The sequence below is a fragment of the Fringilla coelebs genome (genome assembly GCF_963513975.1).
Source record: "Fringilla coelebs genome assembly, contig: SCAFFOLD_64, whole genome shotgun sequence".
NCBI lineage: Eukaryota > Metazoa > Chordata > Aves > Passeriformes > Fringillidae > Fringilla > Fringilla coelebs.
Window position 1 is genome coordinate 634,770 of NW_028167209.1, and position 17,984 is coordinate 652,753.

Here is a 17,984-nt window from a genome sequence, read left to right on the forward strand (position 1 = left end):
GTTTCTCCCTGTCAATGCCAGCCTCATCCCAGTAGCCTCCAGTGTGATCCCAGTGACTCCCTGTCTCTCCCAGTATATCCCAGTCACCCCCAGCATGCTCCCAGACACTCCCACTTTTTCCCAGTTTCTTTCAGCCAGTTGCTCATAGCTGCTCCCAGTCAATCCCAGTATGATTCTAGTCACCCTCAGTGTGATCCCAGTCTTACCCAGCATGGACCCAGCTACTTCAAGTGTGATTCAAGTGTGATCCCAGTTGCTCCAAGCATAATTCCAGATGTTCCCAGTTTCTCCCATTATGATCCCAGTTGCCCCTCAAATAGTCCCAGTCTCTCCCAGCAGGGTCCCAGTCATGCCCAGTTGCCTCCAGCATCGATTCACTTGCCCCAAGGGTGGTCCCAGTTGACACCAGCATAATCTCAGTTGTTCCCAGTGTGGTTCCAGTCCCCCCAGTATGGTTGCAGACACTCCCAGTATACATCCCAGTCCACAATTTCCTCCCAGCATGGGCCCAGTAGCTCCCAGTAAGCCCCAGTCAGGATCCATTCACACCCACTATAATCCCAGTGTGATTGTAGCCACTCCAATATGATCCCAGTGACTTGCAGTCTATTCCCAGTTGCTCCCACACTCCCAGACACTCCCAGTCTGATGCCAGTGCCCCCAGCATGGTCCCAGTTGTTCCCAGTGTGGTTCTAGTCCCCCCAGTATGGTTACAGATACTCCCAGTATATCCCAGCATGTTTGTAGTCATTTCCAGTGAACGTGTTTTTCGCAGGCAGCTTCACAGAAACTGGAAAACGTGGGGGTTCCCAGGCGGGGGCACCGCTGATCCAGGGCATCGAGGCGCTGCCTGCAATCGTCCATACCCGCCCCTAAGGAGCCTCCAGGGCTTCACCCTCCATGAGCTGCAGAAAATGTGTCAGGAAAGTTGGCAAGAGCCCATGGAATGGTCCTTATTGCAGGCAGATTAGCCACTTGTGGCTCTTCAAAACTCCCTCCCATGAAAAATGAAAAAATTAAAAGGACAGTGGGAGACCAGGACCATGGAGCAAAGGTTATTACGGCCGGGTGCATCTTGGCACTCAGCCAGGAGCACCCTGTTACCTTTGGGGATACCCCTGAAATACCTTTCCCCTTATATCAGCCTGTTGCATATTCATAGACCCTCACGCATAGTAAACTTTTCCCCCAAACTATTTTATATGTTCCAAGAATTTTTTAGCATGGCTCCACCTTGGATCTGCCTTTTTAAAGCATGCAGGTTCCTTGGTGTGGTTTTAGTCCATTCTTATCCCCGCCAATTACTGGGCCTTGGTCACTCTGAGAAATTTAGGCTTTGGGATCTTTAGTATGTTGTGGATGGAAGCAAGATGGAGGGCACAGGGTGTCCTGGATTTCTTCTTCATGTTTCTTCTTCCTTCTTCGTGGGTATGAGTGGCTTTTTGTAATTGGGCAGAAACTCCGCATTGCAGGCTCTTTGGGAGCAGTTATTGGCTTAAAAAGGAAAATAATCTAGGTGTCAGTTGTTAATTGGATAGTTTAGTCTTAAAAGACCTTGGAACAAGAGATTGTTAGCCATTTTGTGCCTTCTAAAGAAAAGCTGCTGAACTCACAGTAATGAGACTGTTCTACTGATAAGAAATAATAAACACTTGACTCCGAACATGAATTACAATCTCAAGTGCCTTCAGTCCAGACCCAGTGAAACCAACAACTGGTACCCCCATACCCTGAGGTGGTGCCAAGGCAGAATTTGTTCATGCTCTTTTCTCCTGGTGATCTTCTAATCCTGCCCAGACTCTGAAAGCAAGGCTGTGCTGGTGACAAAAGATTGACCTTGGAATCCTCGGGCACTTTCTGGCTGGGTGTTTGAATCTGTTTCTCCAGGGCCTTGGGCTGAGCAGGGTGAGGCCGAGGCCTGGGGCGCTCCAGCTGGCGCCGGGGAGCCCCCGGGGCAGCGGCGAGGGGCGGCACTGAGGGGCGGCACAGGGCGCATTTCCCCCGAGCGGGCGGGCGGGCGAGCGGCGGGGAAAGGCGCCCCGGGCACAAGGGCAGGCACAAGGGCCCCGGCTCTCTGCAGGGCGGGCGGCCCATCGCCAATCGCTGCTCCCGGAGCTGCTGCCAGGGCCGTGTCTCCTCCCCGCCGCTGAGCCTGCACCTGCAGGGCTGCCTCTGCCTCTGCCGGGCTCCCCGGCACGGACGGCAAGGACGTGGACACGCTGCAGCAGGGCCCGGGAGGGACACCGAGATGGTGCGAGGGCTGCAGCTCCTCTCCTGCAAGGAAAGGCTGACACAGCTCGGCTTCTTCAGCCTGGCAAAGAGACCCAGCCTTGATCCAGCTGTGGCCTTCCAGTACCTGAGGGCAACCGACAAGAAAGCTGGACAGGGACTTTGTACGAGGGCAGGCAAGGACAGGACAAGGGAGAATGGATCCAAATGGAGACAGATTAGGTTTAGGTAAGGGATTCAGAAAAAAGACTCTCCTGGAACAGGTTGCCCAGAGAAGGTGTACATGTCCCATCCCTGACAGGGTCCAAGGCCGGCTGCACGGAGGTCTAGACAAGCCGGTCTGGTGCAAGGGGTCCCCAGCCACAGCAGGGGGGTTGCAGCCATGGGATTTTTCAGATCCCTTCCAAGCCAAGCCATGCCACAACTCCATGATTCTGGGATACTTCCCCTCCTCATCCTCTGGCAGAAAAAGAAACTTGGCCTCAAGTTCCACACTGCAGACCATGTCTTTTGGCAGCCTGCAACTGTGTCAACAGAGGATGAAAAGAGATGACATTACTGACATGATTTCCCTTTTCTCCTTGGAAATTAAATGCTCTGCTCCTGTCCACTCTGGCAAAATGGTCAGAAGAGTCAATTCTTCCCCATGAAATGCTTCGTCTCATGCAAAGAAGAAAGAAGCTAGAAGCCAACACTCTTCATTCTTGCGACATTGTTTTCTTTGGTTACTTCTCGAATAGGAATAACTTTGGGGTGTGATTTGTTTGTTTCTCTCTTTCGTTCCTTGGGGTGCGCGGCGGCTCCTCCGTTGGGTTCGTGGTGGCAACGGAGGAATGGCCGCGAGCTCTGGCAGCTCCGCAGCAGCAGCAGCAGCAGCAGCAGCAGCAGCAGCAGCAGCAGCAGCAGCAGCAGCAGCAGCAGCGCTTCTCTTGATCGGTTTTCCGCTCGACTTTCCACTCGCTTCCCATCCCCTTCTCACTCTCACACTCACCCTACTCCTATCCGTGTTCGGCCTCTCCCAGGCCGGCTGATGCCGCGTTCCGCAAGGCACCCCTCGGTGGGGCTACCCCGTGCCCGCCCGGCCCGTCTCGGATCCGCCTTAGCCGGGCTCTCTCCGTACTGGCTGTGGGGCCGCTGAAGAGCCGCTCGCTCTGGTGCTGGCGGAGCAGCACGGTCTTTTGGCTCCGCCTGGCGCGGGCTCTGGCCCAGCCCCGGCTCCGAACGAAGCCCCTGCCGAGGTTCCGCCCGCAGCCGCCCCGCTGCCACTCGGCTCCCGCCCCGCGGCCGACAGCGTGGCCGGCAGCTTCCCCGCTCCGGCTGGCCGACAGCGCCCCGGTAAGAGACGGGGCCAGGTCGGAGGGGTGCGGCGGGTGGCGGGCAATGAGCTCAGCCCGCCGCTCCCTTTGGCTCGCAGGTGGCCGTCAAGCGAGTGTCCCGGGACTGAATCTCGGAGTCGGCGCGGCTGGTGAGTGAGCGGGGCCAGCGGGAGGAGCCGGCGGGGCGTGCCGGGCGGGGTGAAGGAGAGGCCCGGCCGGGCGGCAGCCGGAACGCTGCGAGGGGAGCGAGCGTGGAGTGAGCGGGGGCCGCGCAGCGCCCCGGGCTGGGCGATGGCGAGCCGCGACGGGGCCGGGCAGGGGGTGCCCGAGGTGCGGCGCAGCATCGGCCCCGCTGACGGTATCGCCATCCCCCCGCAGCAGAACGGCGCCCTTGTGCCCCTGGAGCTGGCGCTGCTGTGGATGGTGTCACGGCCCGGCTTCCGCGGCGTCGTGCGGCTCCTGGACTGGTTCTTGGTGCCCGAGGGCTTCGCGCTGGTCCTGGAGCGCCCGGAGCGCTGTCAGCACCTCTGGTGCTTCCTGCACGAGCGGCGCTTCCTGACGGAGCCCGTGGCGCGGCGGCTGTTCCGCCAGGTGCGGGAGGCCGTGCGGCACTGCAGCAGCCGCGGCGTCCTGCACCGCGACATCAAGGCCGAGAACGTCCTCGTTGGCCTGGCCACGGGCGAGGCGAAGCTCATCGACTTCGGGTGCGGCACGATCCTGCAGGACACGTTCTACACCCAGATGTCTGGTGAGCCCAAAGCCGGGGCCCAGCCGGGCGGTGGAGGTTCCCCCTTTGCTGGCAGAGGGGGAAGAGGGAGAGAAGGAAGGAGGGGAAATCCTTCCTCAGCCAGCTGCAGCCAAGTTGCTTTCTGGCAGGGCAGGGGCTGGCTGTTGTGGAACGGGAGCTGGCTGGGAGGAAGGGTAGGGAAGATTTTGTACAGGACTGGTTTGCAAGTAAGGGACATAGCAGGGAGGATTAGCTGACAGAGAGCACGTATTCAGGCCTGACAGTCATCAGTCAGTGTCCAATGGTAAAGCTGGGTCATAGTTACCTTGCTGCAACATGAAGAGGTAGGAGGATAGTACCTTGCCAGAATAGTGAGATCAGTTTCAATAGTTTACAATAAAAACCTAGAAGATTGTAGATGTAGGTGTAACTGGATGATAAGTAAACTAACCAATCCTGAGCTCAGCTTTTGCAATATGTATGAGGCTTATTAAGAAATGTATTTAACCTGCAGTATTCACCTAATAAATCGAGACAAAGATGATCAAATGATGTCCAGTCTCCCTTTGTCCCGACAGAAGGGAAGGAGGGAGGGAGCAGCATGGGCCTGGTGAGCTGCGTCCGTGTCCCATAGGAACGCCGGAGTACAGCCCACCTGAGTGGATCCTCTTTGGCTGCTACCATGGCCAGCCAGCCACCATCTGGTCCCTGGGCATCCTGCTCTATGAACTGGTCTGCGGGCACCTTCCTTACCACACCAAGGAGGACATCGTCCGGGGCCAGCTCTTCTTCCCGGCCCGGGTGTCTCAAGGTGGGGATGTGCCTTCAAGGCATGAGGGGAAGGACGGGGTAGGGAGGGGCAGCAGGCACATAAGCATCCTGCTCTTGCAGCTGGTGAGGAGGTGGATCTCCTGGGCTTAGCTGGCGGAGGTGGCACCTGTGTCTCTGTGCTGGTGTCCTCCAGAAGAGAGGATCGATGGGAAGCTTTTGGGTGCAGCTCTGAGCACTCCTGATGTGGCCTGAGCACTGTGGAATGTGGGAGAGCATGGACAGGAGCCTTGTCCCGCTGAGCGGCGGTTCCTGGTTTCTCTCGGCAGAGTGCCAGCACCTCGTCAGGTGGTGTTTATGCATGGACCCCACAGACAGGCCATCAGTGGAGGACCTTTGTGAGCATTCTTGGCTGCAGGAGCCCTGCCTGGCCCAGGAGACAGCAGAGCTGCATCCCTGTGCACAGTAGATCCAGGAGCCCAGCAAGTAGCAGCGGCACGCATCTCGTGGCACTGGGAGAAAAGCCCGGAGCGTTTCCCTGTGGCCGCGGCATGGAGGAGAAAGCGCAGCCGAGGAGATGCTTCCGCTGGTCCCCGGCGAGCTGTGGAGGGAGCGGCTCCGTGCTGCCCGTCCTATTGGAGAAGTGTTGGCAGTGGGGTGAAGGCACCACGGCCTGGGACAGGGGAAACGTCCCCCTGCAGCTCAATGGCATCGTGATGTCGCCGCAAGCCGAGGCACAGCTGGCGTGTTCTTCTGGAGCCCGACGTGGAGCTGGGAGCACCATGCTGGAGCTGGCCGCTGGCGGGGCAGAGCCGACTGGCTTTGGCTGCGGCCCCTGCCTGGAGGACACGCTCTGCACCCCGATGAAATCAGGATGAGTCCCCAGCCGGCGCAGGGGTGGGGGATGCTGGTGCTTCCAGGCAGGGCAGGGCTCGGCCTGGCCACGCGCCGGAGGTTCCCCGCTCAGCAGCGCTGGGGAATATTAATTTTTCCGCCGGCTGCCAAGCTGCTTTTTGGTGGGACAGGGGATGGATGCTGTGGAAGGGGAGCCAGCTGCTGGCCTTGCTGACAGCTTCTGCCAGCCAGCCTGGCATGGGCTAAGGCGGGGCAGCCAACCTGACAAAAGCATCCACCCATATGGATTGGGGGTGGCAGAGGAGGGGGACGGGTTCGGAAGCCTTGCCCCAGCTGGTCTGCTTTGCAGGCCCTTGAGGAAGGGGTGGATTTTCAGGTTGGAAAGGTGGGGATTTTCCCCAACCGTGGACGGGTTTAATTCTTGCATGGAGTGGTCAGACCCTCTTCGGGCCCTTGAAATGCTGACAGGCTTTGTGCTTTTTCTTGTTTCCAGGTCTTGTTTTGAACTGACTTGCATGCAGTTGTTCTCTGTTTTTCTCAAGAAGATTACACCTGGTGCCCGGACCTGCAGCGTCCGTGGAGCGCGTCCAGTGCCAGCGCTACCCCAGGGGCCACGGTCTGCGGGGACAGCCCCTTCCAGAAGGACGAGGACCTGGTGCAGGATTGGCTCCTCTCCTGGCAGCAGCTCTCCAGAGGTGGGCACCCGGCTCCACAGCTCGGCTGGCAGAAGGGCTCCGGGCAGGCGGCAGCGGGCACACGGGCATCCCGCTCTTGCAGCTGCTGAGGAGGTTGCTGTGCCGTGCTTAAGCGGAGGAGGTGGAACGTGGGCTGCCACGCTGCCCTTCTCTAAAAACAGAGAATGGGTCGGGAGGTTTGGGCTCTGGGCACAGCCAGCAGCCTGGCCCAGCACAGGCCATGGCGGGACAGGGGGACAGGAGCCTGCTGCGAGTGACCGTGGCTCTCTGCAGGCTGCCAGCACCTCATGCCATGGGAACGGCACCGCTCGGCCTGCCAGGCTGGGAGGGCTGGAGGGTGGCCGGTTTTCATTTCTGTCAAAATAAATTAGTTTGGGGTTTTTTTTGTCATCGTCATCATTGGAGCATTTCTTTCCTCCTCTCCCTTCCTCCAGAGTAATCTTTTTGTGTCCTTCCTCAGCTGCTTGATGGCATTTGGCAGGGCAGGGTAGGCAATGTGAAAAATTCAACCACAGCTCCTGTTGCCAACTGCAGCAGCCCCTTCAAGAGCCCTGTGCTTCCAGCAAGGTCAGCGTGTGCCTTACAAAAGGAAGTGATTTGCAGCGATGGGGTTGTCGCTCTGCTGCAGAAGCTGGGAGGTAATCAGAAGCGGCAAAATGCCAGTTTGGCTCAACCCCTGCCCAGTTTCTTCATCTTTTCCCTCTGCTCCATGATGGGCAGGCAGGGCTGGACTCCAGGAAGGTTCAAGTTCTTGGTGCTGCCTGGCATCAAAGGGATCAAGTAAACTCTTGTATGCAGGGACTGCAACAGAGCTACTGAAGGAAAAAAGGAAATGTTGCGAGATGCAACATCCTTCTTGTCTCCTTTGTCTCCCCAGGAGCCTCTTGGAAAGGGAAATGCCCACACGGGCTTTATCTGACACCTTCCCAGCCAGCCCTTCCCTCACTCCCGGCTCTCATTTGCTCTGCAGGCTCCACCAGCTCTCTCAACTGAGAGGAGCTCTCAGAGGAGAAAACGCTGCCTGGCGTGGGGCTGTCTGATCCCTGTCTCATCTTGATAGCATTTGCACCGCTCCCTCCCCCATCAAAGAGACCAAAGGATCCCCCCCAAGCCCAGGGTCCCCCCAGCAGACCCTGGGCACGTTCCCTCCTCCGCTCCCTGGTGGCCCCGGGGAGGCTCCAGAGCCCTCCCTGTGTGCGGGACAGCTGCTGCAGCACCGCTGCACCTGCGTGCGAGCAGCACCCAGACAAAAGCTGCCAGGACTGACAAGTCTGGCTGGCCTTGGCTTCCTGAGGGCTGGCACTCATCTGCCTCTGAAACAGAGGCTTTCCTTCCTAATGAAAAGAACTCTTCTTCCTGTCCAGGCACCCACTGCCAAAACTGAGATTCCACCTCCAAAATGCCCAATGTCCAAGGATAGCCCCTAGACAAAAGGCACCTGGAGAGACAGGTCTGGCTGGCTTGGCCTGAGGGTGGCCACCTCTCATCTTCTTCCAAAACACTTGAACTTCGTGCTTTACTTTCCTATGGGAAAAACCCATCCATGTAGACCATGGCCAAAACTGGGATTCCACCTCCAAAACTCTGTACATCCAAAGATTGCTCCCAGGTGAAAGCTGCCAGGACAGACAAGTCTGGCTGCCCTTGGGCTCCTGGGGGCTGCCTCTCCTCTGCTGTCCAAACACTGGGGCTGGCTGCTTTCCTTCCTATGGAAAAGAACTGTCCTTCTTATCTATGCAGAAACGGTCGAAACTGGGGCTCCACCTCCCAAATTCCCTCTATCCAAGGGTTGCTTTCAGACAAAAGCTACCAGGACAGAGAGGTCTGGCTGGCCTAGGCCTCTGATGGCTGCCCCTGCAACACTGGGGCTGGGTTCTTTCCTTCCCATGGAGATCACTGGGACACGGTGGGGACCTCATGGAACCCAGGGGATCATTGTGGCACCACTGGAGCCCCTGGAACCCAGGGGATCATTGTGGCACCACTGGAGCCCATGGAACCCAGGGGATCATTGTGGCACCACTGGAGCCCATGGAACCCAGGGGATCATTGTGGCACCACTGGAGCCCATGGAACCCAGGGGATCATTGTGGCACCACTGGAGCCCGTGGAACCAAGGGGCCATGGTGACACAGTGGGGCTTCATGGACCCAGAGACCATTATGGCTCTGTGGGCCTGATGGAACCTTGGAGACCATTCCAACCCTTCAGGGTCTCGTGTCACCAAGGGGGCATTTTGACACCTCAGGGCCTCATGGAAGCAAGGGACCAATGGGACACTGTGGGGCCCCATGGAACCCAGGGAACATGGAACAGGTCTGGCTGGCTTGGCCTCCCAGGGGCCACCTGACAGGTCTGGCTGATCTTGGGATGTCAAGGGCTGCTTTTCATCAGCTCCTGGAGCACTGGGGCTCTGTGCTTTCCTTGTTGTGGAAAAGAACTGTCTGACTTTTCAGATGCCCATTGCCAAAATTGGTACTTTTCCCTAAAAAATCCTATATTCAAAAGTATCTTGCAGAAAAAACCTGCCAGCTCTGGCTGTCCTTGGCCTCTGGTGGTCACCTCTCACCTGCCCCTGACACACTGGGGCTCTGTTCCTTCATTCCTATGGAAAAGAATTGGCCTTCTTGTCCCGGGACCATGGCCAAAATTAGAATTTGACCTCCCAAATTCCATATATCCCAGGATTGTTCCCAGAAAAATGTAGCCAGGACAGACAGGGTGGGCTGGCTCTGTCCTCTGGTGATTTTCTTAGACTATGGGCTGAATGTTTTCATTTGGAAACACCTTGGAGAGGGCCCAGAGATCTCCCAAGGAGGGGTTTTGAGGCCTTGGGCACATGACCACTACATATGGACAGTGGAGCTCTCTCCTCTGTGCTGTTTGGTGGTTTTGCATCACAGAAGTGATGTTCCAAGAGAAGCAGTTTCCTCCATGTCTGACAAAAAAACCAATCAGTAATTAGCTTTAAGAATTGACAATCTGTTAAACCACTAAGGAAACTGTGCAGGGCTCAGTGAAGACACATGTTAAAGACGAGAAAGCCCTGGAGGGTCTCTTTCCCTTCTGGCTGGCACAGAGGTAACAAGGCTGACCCTGCCCCGTCTCAGCCGGGCAGCCCAGGCTGCCGTGGGGCCAGGCCCCTTCCCAGGGACCCCGCCAGGCCCCATCGGCTGCCGGGCAGGGCAGGGGAGGCTGTGGGGCTGAGGCTGGGCTGGGCCATGGCTGCAGAGCCAACACCTGAGCACTGCTGAGCCCTGCCCTGCCGCCAGTCTGGGCCAAGCCAGGATCAGCCGGGCCCCAGGAGCAGCCCCGGGCAGGGCCGGCTCGGCCAAGGTTCTGCCACCGCTGGGGTTCACCCACAACCCCCGGGCAGGGGGAGGAGAAGCCATCGGCCCCAGCCGTGCTGCTGTGAAAAGCCACGGGGGCTGCTTCTAGCCCGATAGTTGGTTTCCCGCAGGGTCGATGTTGCCCAGGCGAGCAGACAGTCTTGGGCCGGATAGCTCGGCCTTCTGGATGCTGAGTGTGTGGAACTTGAGCTGCTCTATAGCCATGGCCACCTTAGCAAGCTTGGTGATTATCAGCTCTTAGTGATCTCAGCTCTTTTATAGTTTCAGCTCTGAGCTCGCTAAGGCGCTCTGGCTAGCAATGGCTTCTCGGGCAGGCACAGAGAGAGAGAGAAGGCAGGCTCTGCTGGTTCCACAGTGGTTTATTGAGGGGTCCGCAAAGGGTTGCGGCGACAGCTCTTCTGCCAGAATGGGCTAAAGTAGCCTCTTTTATAGGGGTACAAGGGCTCAGGAACTGACCAATTGTAAGGGTTAGGGAAAGTGGCCTGTAGGGTCACAGAGAGATAAGCTAGCCTGGAGGACCAGAGAGAGAGCTTCAGGCTTAGTTACTATGACTTAGCATTTTCTTATCTCTAGGTCTCCGTCCTCCACAGAGCTCTAGCTAGCTCTGTGTGCAGTCTGCTACACTGCTGCTGTGTTCTGGCCTGGCTGCTGCAATCCTGGCCCTCCCCCAGCACGGCCCATCCTGACACAGCCCCAGCACAGCCGCTGCAGAAACCTCCATCGTAAAACAGCTCCGGTCACAAGGACCGAGCCCGGCCGGGTCACGGAACCATCTGCAGGCCCCAGGTGAGATATGAACTCTGTCAGTGCTTCCATCCTCCCTCGAGTGAGAGAAAGGGACAAAGTGCGGGCACAGAGAGGGGCAACGTGAAAACACCGAGGTCAGTGAAGAGGGAGTGGAGTCCCAGATGGGAGGGATGAGGAGATGCCTCGACCTTGGGGCTGGAATCCTCTTGTAAAGCTATGGAGAAGGATGTAATCGATACATCAGGCTCTCTTTTTCCGTATAATGCATTGAAAAATATGGGGAGATGACTTGTTCAGCAAAGGCCTCCATGCTAAAGTGAAGTACCTGTGATCCCATGAGAAGTTTGAACAGAGAGAGAGAACGGAGTGATGAGACCCTGTGCCCTCAGGGAGAAAAGAAGACCTATGTTCCCAGAGATGAAAATGATTTCAGAAATAGATGAAGAGGACCTTTGCTCTTAAACAGCTCATCTTTAAACTAATACCCCACAAGTTGACATGGCACATAAACACGGCTGTGGGAAAAGCGCTTAAAAATGGGAGGGACTTCACAATTGCCATTTTTTTCAGGTGGCTGCTATTCATGGACATTAAAAGCCATGAGAGAACTGTTTTCTTGTCCCAGACATATTTTATGAGATATCTTTTCATTCGGATTTTTTTCTCCTGAGAAGCTGAGAGGCCTCAGAAACTAAAAGTAAACAATGATTATCTGCTGCTGGGGAATGCAACAGGGGCATCTGTGATTGGTCTCATGTGGTTGTTTTTAATTAATGGCCAATCACAGTCCAGCTGTCTCAGACTCTCTGGCCAGTCACAAGATTTTATTATCATTCCTTTCTATTCCTTGCTAGCCATCTGATGAAATCCGTACTTCTATTCTTTTAGTATAGTTTCAGCATAATTATCTTTTAATATAATATATATCATAAAATAATAAATCAGCCTTCTGAAGCATGGAGTCAAGATTCTCATCTCTTCCCTTGTTGGGGTTGCCTGCAAATTCAACAATTAACAAGAGGAACTTCTCTCCCTAAGTGAACTGAAGAAAGAATATTCTAGAGGTGGTAAACTGACTGAAATTTTTAAGTTTTTGTCTCCTTACACTGTCAGTAAGAAAGAAAAGGTTGTAGGGAGAGGACAAGTGTTCTGAAAGTTTTGTTCTGATTCTTATTGCTCTTTCTTTTAGCTACTGTTAACGACATTTTCTTTATATCCTTTTAAAGTTTTGAGCCTACTTTGCCTTTCTCCTAATCCTATCTCACAGCAGGAAATGAGCAAGTATATTCCAGTGAGTGCACTGGTAATTAGCCAAAACTGAACCCACCACACTAGTTGACACATTGGCCAAGAAACCTCAATTTGGTGAACCAAAACCACTCGAGAAACCCTCCTGATGAACTGCACGAGAGCAGAGGGAAATCAGGGCAGAGCCATGTGTGGAGGAATGGTTATGGGGTAGAGGTCACTTTGACATTCTCTTACTAGCTGACCAAAGACTGGGAAAGTACCAAACCCAGCTAATTTGACTTTCTGCAGCTGCAAGAACTTGTGTCCTTGAGCATGGCAGTAGTACGATAACAGTAATGAGGATGAGACGGGAGAAGTAGAAATGAAAGTTCTCAAGAATGAGGAAGAGCTGATATTGTAGTATAACCAAGAGATTGTTTACCTTGCAGAATATGCATGAGCTTATTACATATTGTGTATGAAAGTCCGGTGCCTATCAATAAAGTTGGAGCTTGCTGATTGTTACATGAAGAGTCCCAAGACTTCCCTCACTACGACAGCCATGGTTTGTTAGAACTTGCTGAATTCTAATGGAACCTCAGGGCCTGAGAGGAGATTGCACAAACCTTTCCAGGAGCCAAAGGCAGAAGAAACACCCAAAGTGCCTCGAGGCATTCATGGGTCCCCCTGAGGTCCATCTCCAACACAGGCTCCTCATGGACCCTTGGAGGACAGAATTGGAGGCCAGGACTGCACAAAAACTTCTCAGAGACTCAGTGTGGAAAGGAAATTCCAAAGTACCTTAAAAACCCCTGAGTATCTCAAAGTATTAATGAGCCTCACTGAGTGTCAGTACAAAACTCTCCAGGGACTGGTTAAAGCAGATAATTGGGGCCATGATTACACAAACCTCTCACAGAGTCTGTATGAAAAGGGAAACACCAAGTACCCTTAAAGAACTCAAGTACCTTGAAGCATTAATGAGCCCCACTGAGTGTTGTTACTGACAAAGGCTCTCCAGGGACTAATTACAGCAGATAATTGGAGGCCATGATTGCACAAAGCTCTCAGAGACTCCATGGCAAAAGCAAAACCCCAAAGTCCTTTCAAAACCCTGCAGTCCCTGGGAGCATTAAGGAGCCCCCAGGGCCATTCCTGAGCAAGGCTCCCCAGGGACTCCTTCCAGCAGATCCTTGAGGCCACTGGCATGTGGGCTAGGGGGGGATGCAGAGAGCAGGACAAGGGGCTGACAGTGCCCAGCCTGCCTGGGGCTGTGCCAGGAGGCCCCAGTGCCTCAGGACAAGGTGTCTCCTCACAGCCCTTGGTGGCACAGACCCTGCTGTGCCCCGGGGCACCAAGACCTGGCTTCTCTTTGTCCCCACCTGCCATCACTGCCTCCAGTTCTCTGCTCTTTCTGGGGCCTGGGGACACTTTCTCAGTCATGTCCCCCAGTGGGACCCATTAAAAGTCAAAGAAACTTTGGAGTTCAATTCTGACTGTGAATTCTTGAGAGGTTTCTTCAGCTGCCTCTCAGGGGCTGATGTTCAGGGCCTCAGAACAAAGGCCCAGAGGGTGATTTAAGTCCTTGTGCTGTTTCTGTGCTGCTGAGCTGGGCTGGGCTCCCGGCCCAGAGGCAGCTCCTGGCAAGGGCAGCGCTGCAGAGAGACAGCTCTGGCCAGGAGCAGCTCCTGTGCACAGCCCAGCAGGGCTGGGGCACTGCCTGCAGCCACCCCGGGCACAGCACAGAGGCACAGAGAGCTTCAGTCAGGGCTGGGAAGGTGCTGAGAAGTGCCTGGGGCACAATCGCTGCCAGCCCTGGGCACAGGAACCTCTGGCTGCAGGACAACACAGCTGTAGCTCCTGGAGCCATCTCCTAAAGCTGCAACATCCCAATGCCTGCAGACTCTGTGAGTACAACTCTGAATATTTCTGGTGCAGGGGAGGTGAAATGCTCATGAAGCTCTGGCATGGTGAGGGTTTCTGACCAGTCAGAGAACATTTCCAAGACAAGGATTTTGATAAAAAGGAAGGAATTTCCAAAGACTTTGTATTCAGTTTCCTACTATTGGAGAATGGTAGGGAGAGGGGATAAATATTAAAGATGTTATGAATTTTGTCAAGTGCCTGATACATCCAAACTGTTACTTCCAGTGATCAATAGGTTCACAGGAGATCCCTAATGTCCTTTCAGCCACTCTGCCCATGGACAGCAGCAGCATCCCCTTTGCTGGACCCCTCAGGCTCAGTCTGAGCTGTCCTTTCTCCAAGCTGCAAACAGAACCTGTCCCAGCCAGTGCCCTGCAAACAGGCAGGGTTCTGTAGGGCCAAGGAGGGTGCACAGAGATTTGGGGTCTGTGAGTGCTGGCAGGGAGAGATCAGGCACAGGGAAACACCTGTAGAAGGAAAATTTTCAGGAAGCAGAGAGAAGATGAGGCAATGAGAGAAAACAAAACCCAGAAATGCTGTGGCAGGGAGATTTTAGAGATGCCCACAGGATCCCTTCAGTGCAGCCCCTCCCTCTGAACAAGCCCCCTCCCTCCTGTGGCCCCAGCCAAGCCTCTGCCCTCAGGGCCGGGGCTCCAAGGCGTGCAGCCCCTCCTGTGCAGGCAGAGCTGCAGCAGAGCCGTGGGGCAGCTCTGCAGCCCTGGGCCCAGTTCCCTCTGCTGAGCACAGGGCTGGGAGCAGCTGCCCGGCCCTGGGGGCTCTGGCAGGGGACACAGCTGGCTCAGGGTGACGCTGTCCCCAGTGCCTGGCTCTGGACAGTGCTGTCAGTGCAGCCAGGGAAGGAGCTGCATCTCCCTGAATCCAACGCCATCATAAGGACACTTTGAAGTCCCTCTGAGATTTCAGTCCAAGCAGGGAGCTTCAATCCAGGATGCAAAGCTGTCCTAGAGCATCTCTGAGTTATAAGATTGATGGGCAAAGGCAGAGGTGTTCTGACACTGAAAATGCTGCTGGGTTGGTGAAATGAGCAACGTGAGTCCTTGGTTACAAATGTGGGCTGGGCTGGGGTGGATCCATTTGCTCTCAGCAGTGCCTGGTGACATTTTAGGGGAAGCCGGGGAAAGTGATCACCCTCCCCCTGAGAAAGGTTAAATCCCAGAGAAACTCTGAACAGATCGGGATGACAGACCATCTCTCCTCACTCTCCGCTCATCACTTTGCCTCACAAAACTTTCTCTGTTGTCCCTGAGTGTAGCAGAAATGCTGAGGGTTTCTGATATTGAAGAATACCAAGAGAGATATGAGGGGAGCTTAAAAAGAAAACCCCAGAATTCAAAACCACTAAAGACTGTGTCTGTGTCTTCTGGGGGAGGGTGTGTGAGAAATGGCTTTGATTTTGGTTACAGGTATGCCCTCTAACTCTTCACTGAATTTTTCTCCATGGCAGAACCCAATGCCCAGCCCCAGCAAATATCCAACAGCAGCTCCATCAGCCACTTCCTCCTGCTGGCCTTGTCAGACACACGGCAGCTGCAGCTCCTGCACTTCTGCCTCTTGCTGGGCATCTCCCTGGCTGCCCTCCTGGGCAACGGCCTCATCATCAGTGCCGTAGCCTGCGGCCACCACCGGCACACACCCATGTTTTTCTTCCTGCTCAACCTGGCCCTCACTGACCTGGGCTCCATCTGCACCACTGTCCCCAAAGCCATGCACAATTCCCTCTGGGACACCAGGACCATCTCCTACTCAGGATGTGCTGCACAGCTCTTTTTCTTTATATTCTTAATCTCAGCAGAGTTTTCCTTTCTCACTGTCATGTGCTACGACCGCTACGTGTCCATCTGCAAACCCCTGCACTACGGGACCCTCCTGGACAGCAGAGCTTGTGCCCACATGGCAGCAGCTGCCTGGGCCAGTGGCTTTCTCAATGCTCTGCTGCACACAGTCAATACAGTTACCCTTCCCCTGTGCCAGGGCAATGCCCTGGGACAGTTCTTCTGTGAAGTCCCACCAATCCTCAAGCTCTCCTGCTCTCACTCCAACCTCAGGAAACTTGGGCTCATTACACTTAGCTCCTGTTTGGGTTTTGGCTGTTTTGTGTTCATTGTTTTCTCCTATGTGCAGATCTTCAGGGCCGTGCTGAGGATCCCCTCTGAGCAGGGACGGCACAAAGCCTTTTCCACCTGCCTCCCTCACCTGGCTGTGCTTTCCCTCTTTGTCAGCACTGGTATATTTTACTACCTGAAGCCCTCCTCCATCTCCTCCCCATCCCTGGATCTGGCCCTGTCAGTTCTATACTCGGTGGTGCCTCCAGCCCTGAACCCCCTCATCTACAGCCTGAGGAACCAGGAGCTCAAGGCTGCAATGTGGTCACTGATGACTGGATGGTTTTGGAAACATTAAACTGCTGGCCAATTTCTGCAAATCACTTGTAATAAAAGTCATCTTTGATACTTCTTGTTGGTTTCATTTTGGAGGTTCTTTTTATGTGTTTTACTTTGATAATATTGTCCACAAAGAAATGTCATTGTTTGTGCCATTTCTCATTTTGTTTCTCTCCATGTTCCCTGTGGCCACAGACTGTGTCAATGAGGGGCTGCGCTCTCAGTGGCTTTAAATGAACTAAAGGATCTCCCAGCAAAGTCTTCTCCAGAGATGCCCCTTTTGTTGTCTTCTCTGGAGCTGCAGCAGCAATGTCTGTGTGCAGAGCTGGGGGCAGATCAGGGCTGGCACAGCAGCTGTGCCCAGGAGCAGCAGCACTTGGTGTTGCCAGTGCTGCTCCCGTGGCCCTGCCCCGCTGCCCTGGTGGCCCTGGTGTTGCTGTAGGGCCTGAGTGCTCTCGGGGCCGGGCACAGTCCTGGGGTGGCAGTGCCGGGGCTGCAGCAGGGACAGGCCATGGGCACTGCTGGGGCAGCGCTGACACCTCAGGCCAGGCCCTGGGGGCTCCAGGCCCCTTGCCAAGGCTCTCTCAAGAACACGCCCAGGCCAATGCTCAGCACAGAAAAGCCCCGTGAGCAGCCCCAGGGTGGCCGTGGGCAGGCTGGGGGCAAACGGCATGGCTGGTGCTCTGAGAGGGCCCTGGGGGAGACAGGAAGGAGCAGCAGAGCAGGGGCTGATCCATCCCCAGTGCGATGGACAGCCCAGGGCAGCATCCCAGAGCGTCCTCATGGAGCTGCCAACAAAATCCCCCCTCTGCAGCCCTGGCCTCTCCCCCAGCTCACACAGGTGCCCCATCCATGCAGGCACAGACACGGCAGACCTGGCTCAGCAGCCCCTGTTTGCATTGCACAGAGCAGGGGGAGCACCCCCACGCTGTTGATGTGGGGACATGAACCTGAGGGAGCACAAATGCCATCAGCCCTGGGGCCAGGCAGGGCTGGGGGACAGCAGGGAAACCACTCAGCTTTGTCCTGGCCTCTGCAGTCAGCCAGAAAGTTTGTTCCCATCAGCTGGGACTTTCCTGTCCCACTGCAGACGCTGCTGCTCAGAGCCAGAGCTGCCTGGCAGCCACCACCAAACTGTCCTGAGCATTTCCTTTGCTTCACCTTTGCTTTCCTTACTCTTCCTGATACAGATTTCCTCCTATTGCCCACCCCTGTTCCCTGCCCTGCAAACAGCCCATCCCTGTTTGCCCTTTCCTCTCTGGCCCCACTCCCCATTGCAGTTCCTGACTTGGCACCATGGGAACGTCCCTTGGGCAGCAGGATCATCCTGCAAATGCTGCAGGAATTATCTGCAGGCTCCTGCAGTGCCTCGTGCTGCTCCCTTGCCAGAGGCACCACAGGCCAGGGGGGCACATCTGGGCTGCTGTGTCTGCCTCTGGGGCTCCCTGTTCTGGGCCATGAGGAGGAGCTGCAGAGGCTCTGCAGGACTGACAGGATGGGCTTTGGGCCTGGCAGGAGAAGCTGAAGGGCCTGGACTGCTTGAGCTTCTCAAGAGGAGGCCCAGGGCTCATCCTGCAACTGCTCCAAGGATGGTTTCAGAGAACCGCAGAATCAGCAAGGTTGGAAAAGGCCATGGAGATCCTCAAGTCCAACCTGTGCCCTGACACTGCCTTGTCCCCCTGAGCCTCCTCTACTCCAGGATAAACAACCCCAGCTCCCTCAGCCCCTCTGAACAGGAC

General features: G+C 55.4%; 2 protein-coding genes across 2 annotated transcripts; both read left to right on the forward strand.

Moving 5' to 3' along the window:
- Positions 1-3,836: 3,836 nt before the first annotated feature.
- LOC311166166 (serine/threonine-protein kinase pim-1-like) lies at positions 3,837-5,509 on the forward strand (the record flags this gene model as incomplete). The annotated part of the gene is made up of 3 exons (XM_084227635.1): positions 3,837-4,293; positions 4,907-5,083; positions 5,370-5,509. 3 exons carry the CDS (start codon positions 3,837-3,839, stop codon positions 5,507-5,509), a joined length of 774 nt encoding a protein of 257 aa, XP_084083761.1.
- Positions 5,510-5,944: 435 nt separating this feature from the next.
- On the forward strand, positions 5,945-16,264 carry LOC311166167 (olfactory receptor 14J1-like; the record flags this gene model as incomplete). Its single annotated transcript, XM_084227636.1, has 5 exons — positions 5,945-6,056; positions 6,438-6,590; positions 10,612-10,726; positions 13,820-13,887; positions 15,309-16,264. 5 exons carry the CDS (start codon positions 5,945-5,947, stop codon positions 16,262-16,264), a joined length of 1,404 nt encoding a protein of 467 aa, XP_084083762.1.
- Positions 16,265-17,984: the final 1,720 nt, after the last annotated feature.